The 22,390-nt window shown below is 32.1% G+C and overlaps 2 protein-coding genes across 3 annotated transcripts in view; both read left to right on the top strand.

Moving 5' to 3' along the window:
- The window catches only part of wnd (wallenda), a 52,442-nt gene extending 40,707 nt beyond the window's left edge, over positions 1–11,735 (top strand). For both annotated transcript variants that reach the window (XM_065504129.1, XM_065504130.1), the window contains 6 exons: positions 1,032–1,511; positions 1,581–1,772; positions 1,844–2,497; positions 2,663–2,858; positions 2,925–4,003; positions 5,130–11,735. In XM_065504129.1, the coding sequence (XP_065360201.1) occupies positions 1,032–1,511; positions 1,581–1,772; positions 1,844–2,497; positions 2,663–2,858; positions 2,925–4,003; positions 5,130–5,733 (3,205 nt within the window). In that variant the 3' untranslated portion in view covers positions 5,734–11,735. The remainder of the gene's footprint in view (positions 1–1,031; positions 1,512–1,580; positions 1,773–1,843; positions 2,498–2,662; positions 2,859–2,924; positions 4,004–5,129) is intronic.
- A 2,587-nt stretch (positions 11,736–14,322) lies between these two features.
- On the top strand, positions 14,323–20,543 carry ms(3)76Cc (male sterile (3) 76Cc). Its single transcript, XM_065506220.1, has 3 exons — positions 14,323–14,550; positions 14,617–14,729; positions 16,751–20,543. Exons 1-3 carry the CDS (start codon positions 14,462–14,464, stop codon positions 20,404–20,406), a joined length of 3,858 nt encoding a protein of 1,285 aa, XP_065362292.1. The 5' UTR covers positions 14,323–14,461; the 3' UTR covers positions 20,407–20,543.
- Positions 20,544–22,390: the final 1,847 nt, after the last annotated feature.

Below are 22,390 nucleotides of genomic sequence, written 5' to 3'. Positions count from 1 at the left end.
AATTTTACCACCGCAATGGGGATAAAAAAGGTACCAAAAAGGGGATAAAATCGGGAAAATACATTTTGTTTGAAATCATTAAGCCAATTTTTATAATTTTTTAACATTGGTACTTGGATTCATACAAAAATTAACTAACTGGTTGTTATTTGGAACTCGAGTGTCAAAGTTTATATTGGGCCAAATCCGGGTAAACAGTTTGGTACTTTTTTTAAAACATATTTTTCTAGGGATAGACTTTTTGGTACTTTTTCTTTATTCGAATCGTACTTTTAGTAATTTCTTCACCAATGAACCTACAAACATGAAATAAAGCTTATATGGGCTGTTTGTACTTTTTATATATGTATTCTAATGGTACTTTTTAGATTTTCTGTAATAATGGTCATAGAAATATGAAATTGGGAGTATATGGTCCCCAAATTCAAGGGCATACTTCATGGTACTTTTTCTTTAATCTTCAGCTAGGAGTTTCTCGTTGTTGACTTAAACTTCAGTTAACTATTTCTTGTAGTTTCTTGAAATTTCTTTTCCATTATTTTATTTTCTTCTTTAACATCAGCAAGAAGTTTCTCGTTGTTGACGTTAGAAGTTTCTTGAACTTCAGCTAACAGCTTATCGTTGTTGGCTCTAGAATTTTCATGAAATTCTTCTCTGACTTCTTTAAATTGTTTCATTATAGCAGCAAATAATGTGCTTAAATTTCAAATTAATATATTAATCTACTGTCGCTCAGTATTTTTTTGTAAAACGAACCTTCGAGAAATTTGGAAGCATAGATAATTTCTCGAACATTTTTGTTTCGAAATTTTAACGAAAAAAACGTATTATCGACAAATTATCGAGGATTAAAATTTGTTTGAAATTTTCGATGTTTTCTCGAACATTTTTATTTCGAAATTTATTTATTTAAGTGAATAATCTTTATTTTCGAAACTCGGGTTGGGTGGGGTATATGAAAAACATTCTATTACATTCTAGTCGAATAAAACACATACTAAACTCTATTATTTTCCTTGCCATATTTCCAGTATTGCCTGTATCCAGGATGAGCTCGGTCACCTAGGTCTTGGTGGTCCCACAGATCTGCCCTATAAGCCCGAAATCACACATCAGCATCAACACCAGCCCCACACAAATGTCGTAGTCGATTGCAGTGACAGTAGTGCTGAAAATACCTGCCAACACAGATGGCCACCGAATAGTGGCACATTCGGACATCCCGACAAGCCGATCGGCTGGATGTATGGTCTGCTCGGTTGTATGAAACCAGTATTGTCGTTCATAGGCAAGGCTGGTGTTATAGAAATAAAACATCAAAAAGCCGAAGATTGGGAAATACCATTTGAACACATCAGCGACTTGGAGTGGCTGGGCAGTGGGGCTCAGGGGGCGGTGTTTAGTGGTAAATTGAAAAATGAAATTGTGGCAGTTAAGAAAGTGAAAGATGTCAAAGAGACGGATATCAAGCATTTAAGAAAATTAGATCATGAGAATATAATCAAATTTAAGTGAGTTCTTTTATATTTTAATTAAGACAATACCTCATTTATTAATGTCTTTGTTTTACAATTTAACAGAGGTGTTTGCACACAATCGCCAGTATATTGTATTATTATGGAATTTTGTCCTTATGGTCCATTACAAAATATACTCAAGGAAGAAGAAGTCATGTTGCCGTCCCGCCTAGTTTCCTGGTCGAAACAAATAGCAGTGGGTATGCAATATCTTCATTCTCACAAAATAATACATCGAGATTTAAAGAGCCCTAAGTATGTACAAATCTAAAATATTTCTAAAATTTAATTGTTTAATTAATTTTATTAAAATTTATCCCTTAAAGCATTCTTATAAGTACAAATGAAATTGTTAAAATAAGTGATTTTGGCACCAGCCGCGAATGGAATGAGATTAGTACGAAAATGAGTTTTGCCGGCACCGTGGCCTGGATGGCCCCCGAAGTTATACGCAATGAGCCGTGCTCAGAGAAGGTGGACATTTGGTCGTATGGCGTGGTGCTTTGGGAAATGTTAACGTGTGAAATACCCTACAAAGATGTTGATTCATCGGCCATTATTTGGGGTGTGGGCAATAATTCCCTGAAACTGCCCATACCCTCCAGTTGTCCAGATGGCTTTAAGCTGTTGGTGAAGTTGTGTTGGAATACCAAACCCCGTAACCGTCCCTCGTTTAGACAAATTTTATCGCATTTAGAAATTGCCGGTCCCGAGCTGTTGCGCAAAACCGAAAAACAATATTTCGAAACGCAACGTTCGTGGAAGGAAGAGGTAAGATCTCACATGAAAGAGATGACCCAGAATGGCACCAGTATTCATAAGTTTGAGCAGGACTTGATAAGGCGGCGTACGGCAGAGTGGCGACATGCTCAGGATATACGCATGGTGTACGAGGATAAATTGGAGAAAACGAATCGTTTGTATTTGGAGTTGAGCGAATGTATGTCACAATTGCAGGAAAAGGAAAAAGAGATTGCAGAGTAAGTAGCTAGACAATTTAGCAGGTGAAGTCGGAAGACTTGAAATAGTGAGATATTGAAAAGTATTATATCTTTGTTTTGGAAAGAAAACTTCCAAGTTTAACTTGTAAATAATTTACCTTAGGCCATCAGTGGAGATTTATTAATTATTCTGTTTACTTTTAGGCGAGAGAAAAAATTACCCGGCTATAAACCCTCCCGACGTTTTGGCACTACTTTACGTAAAATGCAGTATTATCGACGAAGACTCAATGGCCCTCCCTTGATGATAACAGCATCTACATCAACACACCAGCAGCAGCAGCAACAGCAAACTCAACAACAGTCTTCAGCCACACCAGATCCTGAAACTACACCAGAGGTATTTTCTCCTTAAATTACACCCACCCAAACTAACTAACTATATTAATTTTTCCCACATTTCCAGAGTCCCGTCAAATGTACTCTCTATGCTCAATTAGATAGTTCATCGTCTCAACCCAAATCCTATTGTGTCACCTCACAAAAAGCTAAAAAATCCAGACATCGAAGAGTTGGCTCCGGTACATTTGCCGCCACCCCCAAATACAGTCCTTGTCGGGATAGACGCTATCAAAGTGAACCGGAAAATCGTAAAGTCAAACTGGTTGACACTGAGACTCAAACGGATGCCATGGATGTTAGTGAGACGGACATAAGCCCAAGTGCTGGCTGTCCATCGCGTGATATCTCAATGGTTCTGGAACATCACTGCCCACAACATACCGTCACATCACAACCCATTGATGTACCGCAGACAGTACAACGAAACGCCAGACAACAGGTGGCTGAGCCTCAAACGGCACAACAGCTGATGGAACAACGACTGCAAAATCAAATGCAATATAGTACATCGCCCATGACCATGACGCCCACTAGCCCCAATGGCAACTCATTGACCACTAGCGATCTAACATTTCAGGATGCCTGCTCTAGTCCCGATCAGTTGCTTGATGATGTCATGAATAGCAATGAACGTCTCGACATAACCGGTTGTTGTAGTGACAATGAAAATCTCGAACGGCTGGGCCGTAAAGTTATTGAACTCATCAATGAGAATCGTCTGTCCATGCACTCAACGACCATAACATCGAACAACAGTAATAGCAACAGCATCACCACCAACAACACAAACACTAACATCACTACCACCGCGTCCAACAATCAAAATCAAACATGCTCCCACTCCAACACCACCACAACGGTCTTACACAACTCCGCGGTCAGTACAGAAAATGGCAATTCGGAATGTTTGGCGGGTCGCGATACTACAGATGATGCGGTTGATTTACGTACTCCTCGCTTATCGCGTTGTTCTAGTGTACATCGGAATTCCATGCGCCAGCAGGTGAGTGGTGGTGGCAGCGATTTGGTGGGTAATGTTTTAAATGCCAATGGTTTGGAATCGAATGAGGAAATATGCGAGGACAGCTGGTCCGACGAGGAGGGCGAGGATACCGATTATAATTATTCATTAAGGAGACGAAGGTAGGTTTTTATTTTTTTTTTTTATTTTGAAACGTAAAATTTTCCGTGACTCTGGCGAATAAATCTGACTGAATTTGACCGATGCCATGGCTCTTGAATTTGAGGGCCACTGTTATTTGTGTCTTATTTGTATAGTACTGCGACTTAAGAAAACCTCACAGGAAGAAGTCTAAAGGGGTCAAATCTCACGAACTCGATGGCCAGTTCACATCACCTCGAAGTACAAAATATCCACTGTGGCATCAGCTGTGTAACGCCATCCTGTTGAAACCCCATGTCGTTGGTGTCCATATCATATAATTCAGGCCAAAAGAAGTTGGTGATCATTGACGGCGTGGTCGTTATCAAAGAAATATGGACCGATTAGGCTGCCAGCTGAAAAACCGTAGATTGGTACCCATTCATCCAGTAATGGTCCTCAACGTCAAATGGGTGAAGCGCGAACAGAACACCTATTTTCATGGCACTACGAACAAAGTCCCCAAACCACAAATGAATTAAAACCCAAAAGTTCTAAATGAAATAAATCCCCAACCAAAGGAACTAAACCCCCAACAAAAATGAAAAAGAAACCGTCATCGCAACTAAAAACTTTTTGCATTGCAGGCCTTCGGCCGGGTGCAAAGGTTTTCTCCTCTGGGGTGTAACAAAAACCGGCTTCGACCAGAATGCGCAATGCTAAACAACTTCTCTGAGCAAAGCCAATTTTTGATACAACCCAGATGAAGAAACCTTTGTGTCCGGCCGAAGGCCAACAATGCAAAACAACTTTTCTGAGCGTAGCCTATTTTAGAAATGAAATAAATCCCCAAAAAATGAACTAAGTCCCTAAATTTCGTTGATGGTTTTTTCTATATGAAATTTTGGGGCCTTAATTCATTTGCGGTTTGGGGACTTTGTTCATTGGGGACTTAGTTCGTAGCGCCTATTTTCATAGGTGAACAGCTATAGCCATTTATGGTGATTTGGCAAAACAAACTGATTAAATGACAGATGTGGCTTCAACAATATGGTCTCTATAAAATGTCCAAGTTCGGAAGTCCCTAATGGAAGACACTTTATCATAAAAATTATTCAGATATCACTGCATTTTTATTGACTTAATATTTCCTCATTTTATTTTTAGTATCGGCCGCCTACCCATTGGACGAGGCATGCGAGCCCGACGTTGCTACAAAACACCCATCACACAAAAAGTCTCAATACAAAAACGTAATGCCATCATTATATCAGACGAAGAAAATACTTCCGAATATAGTCATTCACCATCCAGTCAACATTCCACACTCGAAAGTAATCCCGATATGCCAGAAGCCTTACAAAAAATGAAAATAGCAGCTAATAATACAAATATAACAGGCAATCAGCAGCATCATCACCACCATCATCATCACACCAGCTCTAAATTATCCACAACAACGACGACAACCACAACAGATTCGGAAACATCCGAATCTAGTGAGGCTGAATCGGGTGATGATGAAGATGTCTCATATGATTTGCCAACCGTTTCATCATCAACAGCCACCACCACCACAACAGCAATAGCAACAACCAGGCAGCCATCGTTTAGTAAGAAAAAGTCATCACATAACCAGCTAGTAAGAGATTCTAATAATGCTTCCTTTAAACAAAAACAATTAGCAAATAGCGCAAAAAATCGCCACAATAAAAGCGATATTATTTCAATACCCACATATGATAAAGATGGGGCTATAAATATGGTTTAGGTCCTTAAAAAAAAATTATAAAATTAAAAGAACTTTACAGCTTTTCTTTATTAAGGCTGAAGTTTTAGAGTTTGATTTTTCTATTTTTTTGCGTTTAAACTCAGTCTAAACTCTAAAATTTTGGGAAAAAAACTTTATATATTTTGCCATGATGTTTGTTTTACAAACACAAATACACTTTAATAAACAACTTACAACTACAAAAAATACTTACATAAGTATATTATATTGATATACTCAACAACAAAAGAAAAACAAACAAGAAAAAAATACAATACAAAAACATAATTACTTAGTAAATTAATTTATTTAATTAATGTTATATTATATTCTCTATATGTTATCTACTTTATAATTATGCACTCACTCTCATCATAAGTAACCAGGGGATAAGTGCGTAAAAGCAGTAATTTGCAACACTGCAAAATAATAAAAGTTTAGCGTTGGCATCACTACTGCAGATTTTTAACGGTGATGCCAAACCCTTTGCAGAGTTTTTGCAGTGTTGCCATACATTTACTGGTTTTATGCACCCACTCAAACATAAATTTTAAGTGAGACTTAGTATAGGCACATTTTTCCCATCTATTGGGGTTAAATTTTAAAATTTGTTACATAAAGTAACAGTTTTTAAGTAAATTTAACCTTGAAGAGGAGAAAGGTGCCTTTTCTTTTAAATGTGTATTGTTGTGATTTAGCTGAAATTCCAAATTGACATTCCTTTTTATATTAAATATAAAAGTATTTAGTATATTAGTCATTCCATATTTAATACAAACAAGCTGCCCGATCCGGCTTAGCAATTTACTACATTTATGTGTACATTTTACATGTGTTTTGTTTTTGTTAACATTTTTGTTACAATAACAAAACACATGTAAAATTTACACTCAAAGTACACGCTTGTACGCACATACAATTTTCTGAAATTAAGCGAATTCACTTAATTGTGAATAAATTCGAAAATAATCCATCGATTTTTATGATCGATATCTCATTTTATTTCTATTACATGTGGCTTTAAGATAAAGCAATAAATCTAAACAATTTCTGCCGTTTTCGATTTTTCATGATTTTTTTAAAACAAAAAAAATTGGATATTTTTAAATAAAAAATATATTTTTTGCTTCAATTTGTTATTATAACTCCGAAACTACTGAGCCGATTAAAACGCAATATATATGTAAAAATTTGTACATAGCATGGGGAAAATGTTTTCAACATTCAATCAATCAAAAGAACAACATTAATTACTCAATTTTATGAATATCAAACAAAAAAGATAAATTTTGTAAAAATGAGCGAATTCACTTAATTGTGAATAAATTCGAAAATAATCCATCGATTTTTATGATCGATATCTCATTTTATTTCTATTACATGTGGCTTTAAGATAAAGCAATAAATCTAAACAATTTCTGCCGTTTTCGATTTTTCATGTGTTTTTTAAAACACAAAAATTTGTTATTTTCACATAAAAAATATATTTCTTGCTTCCATTTTTTATTATAACTCCGAAACTACTGAGCCGATTAAAACACAATATATAAACAGATTAAAGGTTATTTAAATTTGAACTTTTCTAAGTTTACTTCAATAATATCGGGCTAACCCTTTTTGAGTTATCATAAATTATGTGGAGAAACATCTAAAAAAAATTCACAATTTTCGAAAAAAAAAAAATTTTTAAAAATCTAACCATAGAATTCAAAAATTTTGCATCAAATCTATATAGTGGTTAGTGCAGCCTTTTTTTTGCTTTTGACCTGTGTAATGAATTACTTCTATAAAGAATGAATTCTTAAAGAAATGAATTTAAGACGTTTGAATTATTAAGGAATTATGCCCAGGAATTAATTCATTATGAATTCTTAATTGAAATGGTTAAGAGAACAAATTTAATTTAATGCTGAACATTGAATTAAGAAATAATTCTTTCGAAACTTTATTTGTAGTCTAGATTTCAATTGATATTTTTATCCACAAATATTTAGCAGTTTATGAAGCTTTCTAGTTCGTTTTTGTTAAGGCGAGTTAATACAAGGCGGATGCAGTGGCAAATTTAAACAAATATTAGCGAATTTTGGTTTTGATTTTGAAATGTTATTTAAACTTTGTTTATTAAACTCGAAACTAGATTTACTCGTGGTTAAGGGACTATTAATTGTTAATGTTATATTTTAAGCTGTTAGTTAAACTTCGCTTAAGAGTCAATTAATTAATTTTGTTTATAAATGGAGAATATTAATCTCTCTATATATAAAAAAATTATAATTTTATTAGAATTTGCTTGAATTGACCCTTGCATCCAGCTTGAATTTATTTGGTTCTAAATATACGACATCACTGTATTTGGTACTGATTTTGAAATGTTATTTAAACTTTGTTTATTAAACTGGAAATTATTTAATCTCGTGGTTAAGAAACTATTAATTTATTATTGTGTTATTCTAAGCTGTTAAACTTCGCTTAAGAGCTGTTTATTTAAACCCAACTAAATTTAACTTATCAAGCTATTAAAAACAATCAATTTATCCAGGATTCTCGCGTTTTATAAATAAACAACTTTCGTAGATACCTGTGTAATAAAAAGTCCGCCTGTCTTTTCAGGCAACATATTTTATTAGTATTATTTATTAAATACGAAACTATTTTAACTAGTTGTTTATGAACGATAAATGAAGAGCCTCAGAAAAAAAGGTACTTTTTTGAAAATTTTAAAATTTTGGGAAATTGATTTTTTTTCTAGAAGATTTCAACTCAAATATCATAAAAATATCAAAAAATCAATTTGTAAAAAAATTCGAAAAAGTACCTTTTGTTCTGCGGCTCCTCAACTGTTATTTTAGATTAGTTTTTGAGCTGTTAGTTAAACTTTAATTAATTCATGTTTAAGAACCGTTAATTTTTTAAAAATTACATTACCAAACGCCCTTTTCAGACGAGATGCATTTGATATAAAAGAATGTTTTGTGGATCGCAAGCTGTCGAACGAAAATTGTTATTTAAAAAAAAATTATTTACTCAATTTATGCAAACACTCTACATGAAAATTGGACTAATATAACTTTCAGTTGTATATTTGTTGAAAGATAGAAGTCGTGTTGAATTTAACTATGTTTAATAAGTTATAACATTTCGAAATCTAGGCCTATCTATTTGCAGAGCTGAAATCTCTAGGCTATACATGATCCAGCTCGATCACAAAACAATGAAGACATCTAAAACTGGATATTCTCCTAAAGTTCAAGTTTAAACTATGTTTAACTCAACAACATTCCAATTTAGGGGCTAAAACCTAAACTTGATAAGTAGTTAACGCTTAATTACATTTCAATTTAGGGGCTAAAGTTCATGTTAAACTTTGTTTAACTGATAATTAATTACATTCCATTCTTATTTTGTTACTTTCTTAAAGAAACATCACAAAAATATACATCTCAAACAGACATTAGTTGAGGTTTAAACTAGGTTTAACTAATAAGTATGCTTAATTAATGACATTCCATAAAAACAAATTTTTAACAATGAATTTTTATTAAAACTCCAGGCTATTTAAAATGATCTAATAGTTTCTTTGTGAAAAAGAGTTTAAAAAAATCTTTTAGTAAAACTCCCTTTTCCAGCTAAATCACTCAATACACTTTAACTATATACACTGGCAAAAAAATAATCTACCCCTTCTAATTTCTAATTACTCTTATACATACCATGTAATGTAGTCTATATGTGAGTAAACATACATAATTCTTAATGTCGTTATTATTATATGATGCAAAAGAAACAAACAAATTATTCAATTTAAAAAAAAATTAAATTTAACAAAAAAAAAAAAAATACAAAATCTATTCAAAATTAATATTTAATTAAGTTCTACAAAAAATATTAAAAAAACAAAATTATATAGACCTTAAATTTGTCTATACCATAATTAGTTTAGGAACTACACTTTAAAAAATGGCTATTTAATAAAATTTCTTCAAGAAATATTCTGTGATTTTTAAAAAATTTAAACTAATTAATACAAGGAGTGCAGTTATTTCGTATTTTCAAAATATTTAAGGTGTAGTTCGTTACGTTACAAAAAAAAAACAAAAATGAAACGCATATAAATGAAAGAAATTAATTGTTTAGTTAATAACTAATGTATGATTCTCTAAATGTACTCAATTTAAATTTAAACATTTGGTTTTCTTTTTTTTTTATATACATATTATAATTTTTATTAGTTTTTACAAGAAAACAAATCTAATACATCAACATACGTCCTATAGTAAAAATAGAAAGAAACAAAATAATTGAAATAATAATTACGAATAATATTTACAGTGAATTGATTGATGTTTAGCAACATTGAAAATGCAAAAGCTTGCAAATGCAGTTTTTTAATTGCGATTGCACTTTTATTTTCTTTTGTTTAAACAATGTTTGTCTCACTAAAATATGGCAACATCTCAACAAACAATGATTTTTCTTTGTTTAATTTCTTGCACTTTCTTCATTATCTTGATGTCGCCATATTGAAAAGAGAGAATTAGATTAATAAACATTGAAAAAAAGCTAAACCATTTTGAATATTGCAATGACAAACAAACAATTGTTTTTCTTTATATATTTTCTTTCACTTTCTCTATTATGTTAATTGTCGCCATATTGAAAAGAGAGAATGAGAGCAATGTACATTAAAAAAAGCTAAACTATTTTCAATGTTGCAATCAAAGTAAATTAATTTACTTTGGTTGCAATGATAAACAAACAATTGTTTTTCTTTGTTTATTTTCTTTCACATTCTCTATTATTTTAATGTCGCCATATTGAAAAGAGAGAAAGAGAGCAATATACATTACAATGTATATTTCGTTGTTGGATTGCAAAAAAAAGCTGCAACAATTTGCATCAAACACTAAACTCGCCATTGTTTTTTTTAAATATTTTTGCAAATGTTGACTGCCATTTGCATTTAATACTAAACACCAGCATTATTGCATTTTCCGATGCAATAGTTTGTAAATCAATGGTGCTCTTTTCTGTATTTAATTCACTGTAAATGTTTATTTTCACACTTAAATGTATGTATGAAATACTTAAAAATATTTATTTGCGGCAAATAAAAATCTAATAGTATAAAAACTAACTTTAAGTTAACTCAATAAGTCTGTGGTTTTGTTCAACTTTATTTTCGCTACCTTAGTAGTTTTTAAAATTAAATATAATTTAATATATGTATGTATGTACATATGTATATGTGTCTATTTCCCTAAATTGTAATTTTATGTATATTTTATTTAGTTTTATTAGAGACAAACAACAAACATATAATTTTTTTGTGATTATAATTGTAATTGTGTATTATCTATAAATTTTTTGTGTATATTATTATAACTTAGTTTTTAGTTGTAAATTTATAAAAAATAAAGCAAAATTTTGTTGCTGGGATCAAAACTACAAAAAACAAAAAATACTTCAATTACATAATTTTTATTTATGTTTAATATATGTATATCATTTTATTATAATTCCAATTTTGATTTTGTGTTTCTTCTCCTGTGTTTTTAGTTTGCACAAAATTCTTGCTTCAGTGCCTTAATGCAAAAATAAATTATTGTGCTGCATTAAATACAAATTTTGAGGAAAATTTAATAAAATAATAATAATAAATTACACAAAATTATTAAGAAAAACAAAAGTAATTTATAATTATAATAATAAAAAAAGCAACAAAATATTACTTTATATTTAGAAAGTAATAATACATGTAATATTATTAAATATTTTAAGCCAATATATATACTACTACATATATTTTAGCTTATACACTGGAAAAAATTATAATAAAACCAACAAAAAGCATATATTAGATTTAAAACGTAAAAGAAAATAAAACAAAAATTAAAATCGTATAAAAAAAATTACAAAAAAAAACAGAATAAGGCATATTCCACGTATATTAATTATAAAATATACATAAAATAAATAAATCATAAAAACAGAAAGAAAAAAAATTTGAAAAGTTTTTAATTTTTTGTTATGGAATGCAAAAGGTAGGTTTAAATTATACTAAACAATTAGTTTCACGGAATATATAAAATGCTAAGAGGCTCTGTTGTACACACCTCTTTCCAAAAAAGAGCCCTGCAAAGAGGGTTAGATGCTATCGAATGTGAGAACTAGAGGATCACCGATCGTCCAAATTTCCTAATAACACTATTTGCTATTAGCCTCAAAAAGTCCTTTCGGTCTCTATTATTAATGAATTCCTCTTTGCATTGAAGCCACATTTCACAGGCAATCCTAAATGTATCCATTTTAAGCTATCTTCTAATTATCTGGGGGGTTTTTTAGTAATTCATTTCAAAAATTAAATCGTTTGAATTTGTATGCTTTAAACTTCCAAAAAATAGTATCTGAAGATTTAAATTATAATTATAGTAGTCCAAGTGATATTGAGGCAAATTACGCATCTGTGATATCTATGGGATATCTAAGGGATATCTAAGGCCGTCAGATAGACGGCCTTAAACTGGCAGACTTAAGCAGAAGATGTATTTGAATGAAAGAAGTATTTTTTATTTATTTTATTATTTTATAAGTATTTTGCTTGTCTGCAGTTACACCCAGAGTCTCTGGCGGGAATCGATCCCGCAACCCTCAGTTTAATAGTTCAGCACACTATCGACTGGTCTATCGGGGCACCCTAGTGCTTCCTGGATGTTAACAAAGATGTCAATGCTCCCAATAAGTCCTTCAGCCTTCATCCTTCATGCTCCCAATAAGTCCTTCAGCCTGAAATTACAAGTTATATAAGCTTTATCTGGAAGACGGAATGCAGTCTTTATCCGAAGTTCAACGCCCTAGAGTCCTCACCACGTATTATCTTTGAACCATGCCTACATATATACCCGTCTGGAAATCATTAATACTTTAAACAACCAACCAAAGTCCGTAAGAGGCATTGAGTTGTCAGCAGGTTGTTTCAATCTTAGGATCATTGAATGACTCTTGCGCCACTACTGGCGAATATACATATACAATTTTAGTCTATTGGAACTAGGAACAATGTGATCCCAACTGTTGTTACTTTGCCCATGCGAGTATCAACGAGAGCTTTTTATACCCTTCACCTTCGTGAGAAGGGTATATATAAGTTTGTCCACAATATAATTTTCCGACCCTATAAAGGGTCGGAACAATTCCACTGTTGTCGAGATTTCTTTCATGAGTAAAAAATTTTCGGTTTGGCCGAGTGGTAATCGGATATTTCCAGAGCGTAGATTCAGTTGTCATTAGAACGATATTCTGTATATCAAAACCAGGTTTTAAAAGAGGCTAGGAGTGGGAAAGTAAGATAATTCTTTCTTGTGAAGCAGTAATTTTTATGTTTCCATAATTTGATTTCTGTAACTGAACTCAATCAATGCTTTTCTCTTAACTAGGTACTTGGGAAACCAACGTACGTCACAAACTATACAGAGGTGTCAAATTTGACAGTTCAAAAACACTAAAATTAGCTTTTTTTGAAATTGTTTCGATAGAAAGAAAAAACAAATTTGCGGTTTAATACAGACAGTGCGTTAAAACAAACAACTATATAAATAAGCACAAAACCAAACCAGTTGAAATTGTTTCGAGCGAAAGAGACAAATATATTTTTTTTGCCGTGTCGCCTCTGTATACTTTGTGCGTACGTGATGGGAAACCAACGTGATCTGATGTACGGTGCACGAATAGATTCTCACATAGATAATTTGGATTAATTCAAAGCTGCAACAATATTGTGTTGATAAGGTTGTTTTACAGTTAGTGATCTGAGCAGTTACCAAATTTTCTGAAGCAGATTGAGAAATTCTCCATCATGAATGTTGAGAGTAGTGTATTTATAAATATAAAACCGATATTTTGAGTCCTGGAGATAAGAACGAGTGTGAGTTTCTTGTATATTAGCGCATAGATTAATATTTTCAAGTTACAGAAGGAATAGGACTGTGAATAATGTTTCAGGCACTTGATTCTTTGGATTAGTGAGTCGTCAAAGCGCTTGCCTCTGTTGTTATTTAAAAAGGGTGCTTATTGAAGTACTCTAAGCTTCTCTACAGGTGTCTGAATTTAATAGTTTGAATTTGACAATAATTGTGTCTAGGGATCTACTTGTTTCGATCGATGTAGAACGCTCTCTCTGGGATACGCTTCACCTTATAACAGAGTATCCGATATTGGTATGATTCGTTATTGGCCTCCAAAGATGAGCAGTTCTTTTGGCTTGGAATCCATATATTGCCAGAAAGATGGGAAAGTGTCATAGCTAATAGTAACCAATACGTTGCGTACTTTGTAACAGCTATCAGACAGTCTCACTGTAATCCAAAAGAGTCAATTGACCCTCTGCTTAAAATAACTAGTTACTTAGGAAACTATGTAAATCACTAGTTCGAGACAGTCTCCTAGAACTGCTTGGGTATTATATAGCAGAATATTTTATCATTCTTGTTCTTTATTCACACTCAATTCCAACCATTTGGTAACCACAATTTTTCAAAACCAAATGACTGTCCCAAATAATATAAAAACAATCTTTTGAAAATTTGTCAAAATTTCGAATAAAAAAAAAATATTTATTTGAAGAAGATTTTTAATTTAAATAAAAAAAAACTATTAAAATAACAAATAAATAAATTAAATAAATAAAAATAAAGTTAAAAATAGTCTAAATTTAAGTTTCATATGCAGCACCATGAATCTCGATACTGCATGTAATTGTTGTCCTCCCGCTAGCTGTGATGCTTGTGCTCCCCAATGCTCTTCTGCAGATCCTTATGTAATGTACGATCTGTAAACTTGAGTCTGCTTAATTTTAAAGTTAATATAAAGTGTTTTTTTCGTTTAAAGGATCAGAGCTGAAAGACCACTTAAATCCAATTTTGTTTGCAGTACAAAGAATTGCAATGTTTTTGGCGGTCATGATGCAAATCCAATGCCAGAATATCAGTGTTGTAAAAAAAGTAAGTAATGGTGAAATTGAAAGGCAGACAGACGAAGTTTGTGGGAGGTGGTTAAAGAGGTAGAGTGTGTATTACACAGGTTTAGATTAGTTCAAAAGAGAATGAGAAAAATGTCTGCCTTTCAATTTCTGCATTGTAAAAGGGGACTAATGGGGGGCAGTCGATGTTTAACGAAATTTTCTTTTAAATTCAAATTAAAATTTGAAAATGCATCTCATTTTATTTTTAATGTTTCCATATGATTTAAATTTATAAAAATTAGTGCTTTTAATACCCTTCACCTTCGTGAGAATGATATACACACAGCCTCAAAAAGTGAGTAAACACCGGAGAATATTTTGATTTGTTTAAGATCATGAAAATCATTATAGTCCGACTTAAATCTTTATCTCTTTATCTCCAAAAAACCGAAACGTTTAAATCCATGGTTCATATTGTTGAGGTTACGATGATTTTCGTCAAACAACCCGAATGTGAACAAAAGAGCGTAATAGAGCGTAAAAATACACACAATTCATTCAGTTTCTTGATGTTGTTGTGGATATTTTATTTTTTAACCAAAAGAGCACACAAATTAAATGCCACTTTTTGCGAACCAATGGTTTAAATTATAATCGATGGATAAATTTTAGGATTTTCATTGTCTTAAAAAAATCAAATAATTTGTTTTGTTTAATTAAGTTTGTCATTCCGTTTGTAATTTCCACAATATAACTTTTCGACCCTATAAAGTATACATATTCTGGATCTTTATAGATAGCGTAGTCGATTAAGCCATGTCCGTCTGTATGTCTGTCCGTCTGTCTGTTGAAATCAATTTTCTAAAGACCCCAGATATCTTCGGGATCCAAATCTTCAATAATTCTGTCAGACATGCTTTCGAGAAGTCTCCTATTTAAAATCAGCAAAATCGGTCCACAAATGGCTGAGATATGAGGAAAAAAACCAGGACAACCTCGATTTTTTACCTATCTTTGACCTGTATCTGGATTAATAAGTCATTAATATAAACAATATGGATATCTAATGATAGATATTTCAAAGTCTATTGCAATGATTTAGATAAGGCTATAGTAAGTTGGACATACAATGGGTCAAAAATCGGGAAAAATATTTTTTAACCTGAATTTTTTTCACCAAGAAAAAATTTAAAAAACTAAAATTTTTTTTTAAAATTTAAAAAAAAAAATTTTTAAATAATTCGAAAATTTTTTTTTTCCAAAAAATTAAATTTAAAAAAAAATAATTTTAAAATTAAAATAACAATTCGAAAAAAATTTTTCCACAAAATGAAAAAAACAACTTTGGAAAAAAAATTTTTGTTTACCTAAAAATATTTAAATTTTGTATTTTCAAGTATAATTTGTTTACCTAAAAATATTTAATTTTTGTTTACCTAAAAATATTTAAATTTTGTATTTTCAAGTAACATTTGCACCGAAAAAAGTTCGTTTCAGAAATCGGCATCGAAAATTGGGAACGAAACGGCAGTAACGAAAAACCTGTCATTTGGGGCCGGAACGAAAACAACTTCAAATAGGTTGTTTTCGATGCTGTAGGACCGAAATTATTTCAATTATTTTTTTATTTCAAATTTAAAGAAAATCAAAATGAATAAAAAAAATAAATTTTCTTTATTGGAAGATAGATTTTGCCAAAAATAATAAAATTCTATTTAATTTCCAAATGACAACGCAACGCACCCAACTGAAACGAAAACAACTCAGAAACGAGACGGTGACGAACACCAACGTTTTTCAGTTTCAGTTTTCGTTATCGGCGCCGATTACGGTGTATGCGGAAACCCAGCTTTACTTGTTTCTTTTCGAATATTTATGTTTTGACAGTTCTAATCCGTGTTGTGTTTAATCCAAGCTTAATCTTGTTTGTAAAATTTTATAAAAAAAAACTTCAAATACTGTCAAATATCGGCCCATAAAACAATTTATCATACTTTACATAAGTTTAACCATTAAAATCTAAATAACATTCCTAAAACCAGGACTTTTTTTATTTTCCAGCTAATAAAATTAAAGATGAGGATAAAAACTCTTTGGGTTCTCCTATTGGTCTAGTTGCTTCCAATGTGAATTTCAAAACCGAGGGCAAAACCAGCGATATTATACAGGCTCGATATGCAACTTACCTCAAGGCCTTTGCTCGCCTTCATCTCAATGCAGAAACATCATGGAACTCACTCGTTATCGATGATATTATGAAAGAAGGCCTTATATTGTATTCATACTCGCAAAAAGGAGAAAACAATATGGAATCACCACCCGATATTTATACGCCCAATGAAGTAAATGTTTTACGTGAATTTGAGTTGTCCGATTTTGGTTTTCATGTAGAATTAATGCAGCCTTTCAAACTCAATACTTCTGCCTCTTTGGAAACTGGAGCTAAGGGTGATGGTGTTGACTTGACTTTGGAAGATTTAATGGCGACTTTGAAAAGTTTTTTTCGCCAACACAAATATGGTCTCTTAACAGTGGGCTCATTTTATGCCATGATTTGGCGCTCAACAGATGCCTACTTTATATTCGATGTTTGTGGTCGCCGGGTGGCCGATTTTCAGACAGACAAAGATAAGGGTGTGGCCATGCTAATTTGCCTCAGTAGTTTGGAAAATTTAAGGCATTTGTTAGTGAATCTTAGTGGCCTGCAAGTATCAGATCCAGTTACAATTAGAGAAATAAAGGTGGTAAAGGTTATTACACCCAGTGGCGCTATAATGCAAAAGGATTATGGTAAGCGGACTCATCAATATCAAGTGATTAATGATGATTACGCCTATCTGCGATCCGCACTGCATTTAACACTTAACAGAAGAGATCTGGTAAGAAATCGCAGTGCTTTGCCCGTGGCACTGGCAGCTATTGTAGTTTCAAAAATAGATCATCCAGCTACCTGGAACATGCAAATGCTCGATAAGATTATATGTTTTGGCGTAAACTTTTGTCAAACATGTTGGGCAAATTGCAGAGCCAGGGACATTATAGATGTAACAGAATTCCCTACATATTTCACGATGGGACAGTTTCAAATCACCAACGAAATAATGGCTCACAAATATGAGGGGACCTGGCGTTGTGTGCCCGGCTTTAAACATAGCGTATTGGCTCATGCTATTAAAAAGGCCTTTCAGGCGGGTGAACAAAAACTGCTAGTGCAAATTAATTATCAAATATATGCCATTTGGAAAAAACATGATTTCATATATCTGCTCGATCCTTATCGCCATCGGATTCTGGGCAAACCATCTGAGTCCGAGGTTTATGAGCAAATGGAGAAAAGTGCCACGGTGAGGATGTTTGGTTCTTTTGAGGTCTTTATGAATGTCTTCAATCATATATTGCTCGATTCCAATCGAACCAGCCAATTTTTCATTCACATTGTAAAAGTCAAGAATATACAGACACGACAAACTGTTAAGGATTCTAGCGCACAGCCAGTCGAGGATACTAAGCTGGATAGTAATGGTGAAATTATATCAATAAATGAACATATTTGCTTTGAGGAAGGTGAAGATTTGTGCCGCAAAGCCCTGGGTGAAATTAGTGATTATGAAGATGAGGATCTTAAATCGGATGTGGTGGAAATAGAACTCAGAACTTCATCCAGCGAAGCTGAAGTAATGGAGGAAGAAGAAGCTGGAGCGGGAGAATTGGAAGAAATGGAAGGTTTAGAAACTTCTTCTAGTGGCGAGGAAGGAAGTGGCCACAAAAAGAAAACACAAAGTGGCAAAGGTAAGGGAAACAAAGGCAAGAGTAAAGGTAAGGGCTCAAAGCATAAAGGCGGCTCTGGTAAAGGCAAAAAAGGTCAAGGAGCTAAAGACACCGAAGAAGGAGGCGGTAAAAAGCGAAAGAAAAACAACGAGGATAGTGGTGAAAGTTCCGAGGAAGAAGCCAGTAAAAGCAAAAAGAGTAGGAAAGTTAAAACAAAGGAAGGGAATGAGAAAACTAATAAAAAGGATAGAAACCAGAAAAATAAAGGCGGAGATCAACAGGAAACAGATAATGAGAATAAAACAAAAGATGATAAAGCAACTGCAGATGACAAATCAAAACAAGCTAAAACCAAACAGGAAAAGGAAGATATAGACAAAAATAGAAAAGATAAAGATGGAAAAGATAAAGATGGCAAAGATAAAGACGGAAAAGACAACGATGTTAAAGATCATAAAGATAAAGCTGGCAAGGACAAAGATGTTAAAGATAAAAACAAAAATATGGATGCCATAGCTAAGGGACAGGATGACGAAGAAAATGTTCGTAAACAATTGAAGGAAAATGAGGATCGTGGTAATAAAAATCTTGTCAAAAATGAAAACGAAATGGCGGATAAAAAACATCTAAATAAAGATGAAGACCTAGATAAAAATAAGAAAGATTCTAATAAAGAAACAACTTTAGGTCAAGATAAAGATAAGAATGATTCCAATAAAGAAAACACTTTGAGTCAAGATAAAGATAAAAAAGATTCTAACAAAGAAAAAACTTTGGGTCAAGATAAAGTTAAGAAAGATTCTAACAAAGAAACCAATTTAGATCAAGATAAATATAAAAAAGATGCCAATAAAGAAAAAACGTTGAGCCAAGATCAAGGCCGAGGTTTAGGCAAAGATGCGGACAATATTGATCCAAATTTGGCTAGAGATAAAACTGAGCAAGACAAAGTTCAAAGCAAAACTGATGCCAATGCTTATCCCAATTTAACTAATGACAATGTTGATCCCAGTCAAGATAAATCAAATCTTGACAAAACTGATAAAAATGTTTTAAAGGGTGGAGGAAAAGGAGGTAATGAACTAACCAGCATAAGCCCAGATGGTCACAAAAAATCACAGCCAACTGAACAGCCTGATGATGGTAAGAATAAGCCCGGTCTAGTTCCAAATAAAGATGAAGACACTAAACATGATAGTGATCAAGCAAAAGGCAGTAATAAGGAAAATGTTAGAGACAAAGATCCTAACAAACCCTTAGACAAGCATTTGAGTGGTGATAAAACCAAGGATATTGAAAAACCTAAACAAGATCTACACAAAGACCTTAATGAAAACAAAATGAAGGATAAATTAAATCCAACAGACCAACTGAATAAAGATTTAAAACAAAAAGCAACAAAAGATGAGTTTGGCCATAAGAACCAACGTGGTGGAGATCATTCTCAGCTGTACGATGATGGCACCGAAGCAGACGACGAAAATGAAGATTTCTTTAAGAAAAATCAACGCTATTGTTCCATGCCAAATCCAAATCGCTATCCTGGTTATTATAAATATCCCGCCGATATGGCTGTGGTTGGCTCTGAAAGTGGCAGCTATGCGAGTATTTGCAAACTTTTCCAAGCCGGCTTTAAAATGGCCGATCGTCTGCTCACCATGACACCCTGGGGCAATTTTGTGATTTTTCGTTGTTCAGGCAAATCGGTTTTAGAGGAAAACCACTATTTTCTATTTGATGGTTGTACGTGTAATTTTGATCGTTTTCGTCATTTCGATCTTAGTGTGGGCACTGCTGGCCTTATATGTTTTAAACACATCCACAATGTCATCGAATATATAAGACATTTACGCAAATCGCGTAGAAGGCATGGGAATGAACAGCCCCAATATACAGCTGATGATATTTGTCGTCAATATTGCAGTAGAATTGGTAATTTACGAGTTTAGCAATTGAAAATGAAAAAACTTATTTTTAAAAATATTTTTGGATCGAATCTAAATTTATGGATTCTTGTTAAAACTATATTTTGTAAATTTATATTTAAAAAATTATAAAATCATAATTTTTATAAATATACACACTATAAAACTACTTTTTAAGTACCAAATTATTTTTTTATTTATTAGTGAAAAAAATTAATGAGAAAAAAAATTTTTTTGCTGAAAAAAAAATTCGGTTTAAAAAATATTTTTGTCGAATTTGACCCATTGTAGGTCCAACTAACTTATAACGCCGTTACAAAGAACATTACCTATCATATATATCCATATTGTCTATATTAATGACTTAGTAATCCAGATATAAAACAAAAATAGGCCAAAAATCGAGCTCGATCTGTGATCACTCAAATTTCTGACAAAAATTCGATTTTGAAATATAAAAACTCAAAATATCTAAATTCGCTAATAACTTGGCCAATAAGCGTTGAATCAAGAAAAGGAGTTCGCTCTGTGATCACTCATATTTCTTAACAAAAATCGATTTTTTATATAAAAACTCAAAATATCTAAATTCGCGAATAACTTGGCCAATAAGCGTTGAATCAAGAAAAGGAGCTCCATCTGTGATCACTTATATTTCTTACCAAAAATCGATTTTTTATATAAAAACTCAAAATATCTAAATTCGCTAATAACTTGGCCAATAAGCGTTTAATCAAGAAAAGGAGCTCGATCTGTGATCACTCATATTTCTTAACAAAAATCGATTTTTTATATAAAAACTCAAAATATTTAAATTCGCTAATAACTTGGCCAGTAAGGATTTAATCAAGAAAAGAAGATCGATCTGTGATCACTCATATTTCTTAACAAAAATCGATTTTTTATATAAAAACTCAAAATATTTAAATTCGCTAATAACTTGGCCAGTAAGGATTTAATCAAGAAAAGGAGCTCGATCTGTGATCACTTATATTTCTTACCAAAAATCGATTTTTTATGTAAAAACTCAAAATATCTAAATTCGCTAATAACTTGGCCAGTAAGGATTTAATCAAGAAAAGAAGATCGATCTGTGATCACTCATATTTCTTAACAAAAATCGATTTTTTATATAAAAACTCAAATTATTTAAATTCGCTAATAACTTGGCCAATAAGCGTTGAATCTAGAAAAGGAGATCGATCTGTGATCACTTATATTTCTTACCAAAAATCGATTTTTTATGTAAAAACTCAAAATATCTAAATTCGCTAATAACTTGGCCAATAAGCGTTGAATCAAGTAAAGGAGCTCCAAAAATCGATGTTTTATATAAAAACTCAAAATATTTAAATTCGCTAATAACTTGGCCATTAAGCGTTTAATCAAGAAAAGGACATCGATTTGTGATCACTCATATTTCTTAACAAAAATCAATTTTTTATATAAAAACTCAAAATATCTAAATTCGCTAATAACTTGGCTAAAAAGCGTTTAATTATGAAAAGGAGCTCGATCTGTGATCACCAGGGAAACCGGAAATGTGCTCTAAAAAAAGCGTTTTAGGCGCTTTAAATATGCAGTAAAAACTTTAAAATATGCTCTTAAAATTTAAAAAATATGCTCTTAAAAAAAAAACTTTTACATAATTTTTAACCAAAAAAAATTTACTTAAATTTTCAAATAAAAATCGTTGTCTATTGGATCTGAAAACATTTTTATACATAGAAAATGTTCTTTCGACATCAACTGATGTTACAGGAGCAAATTTAAAAGACAATATTTCTTTAACACTTAGAACGGTTAAGTTTGAATTAGAACTAAAATTTGATATTTAGATGGAGCTATTATTAAAATAGTACTTATTTTATATTAAAACAAGTAAGAGAGCTATATTCGGCTGTGCCGAATCTTATATACCCTTCACCTAATTATACTTCAAAATAAAAAATTTAAATATTTTTAGGTGAACAAAACTTTTTTTTTCAGTTTTTTAATTTTTTGGAAA

The sequence above is a fragment of the Calliphora vicina genome, chromosome 3 (genome assembly GCF_958450345.1).
Source record: "Calliphora vicina chromosome 3, idCalVici1.1, whole genome shotgun sequence".
NCBI classification, from domain to species: domain Eukaryota; kingdom Metazoa; phylum Arthropoda; class Insecta; order Diptera; family Calliphoridae; genus Calliphora; species Calliphora vicina.
Note: the sequence above shows the minus strand (reverse complement) of the source record. Positions and strands in the feature narration are given on the sequence as shown.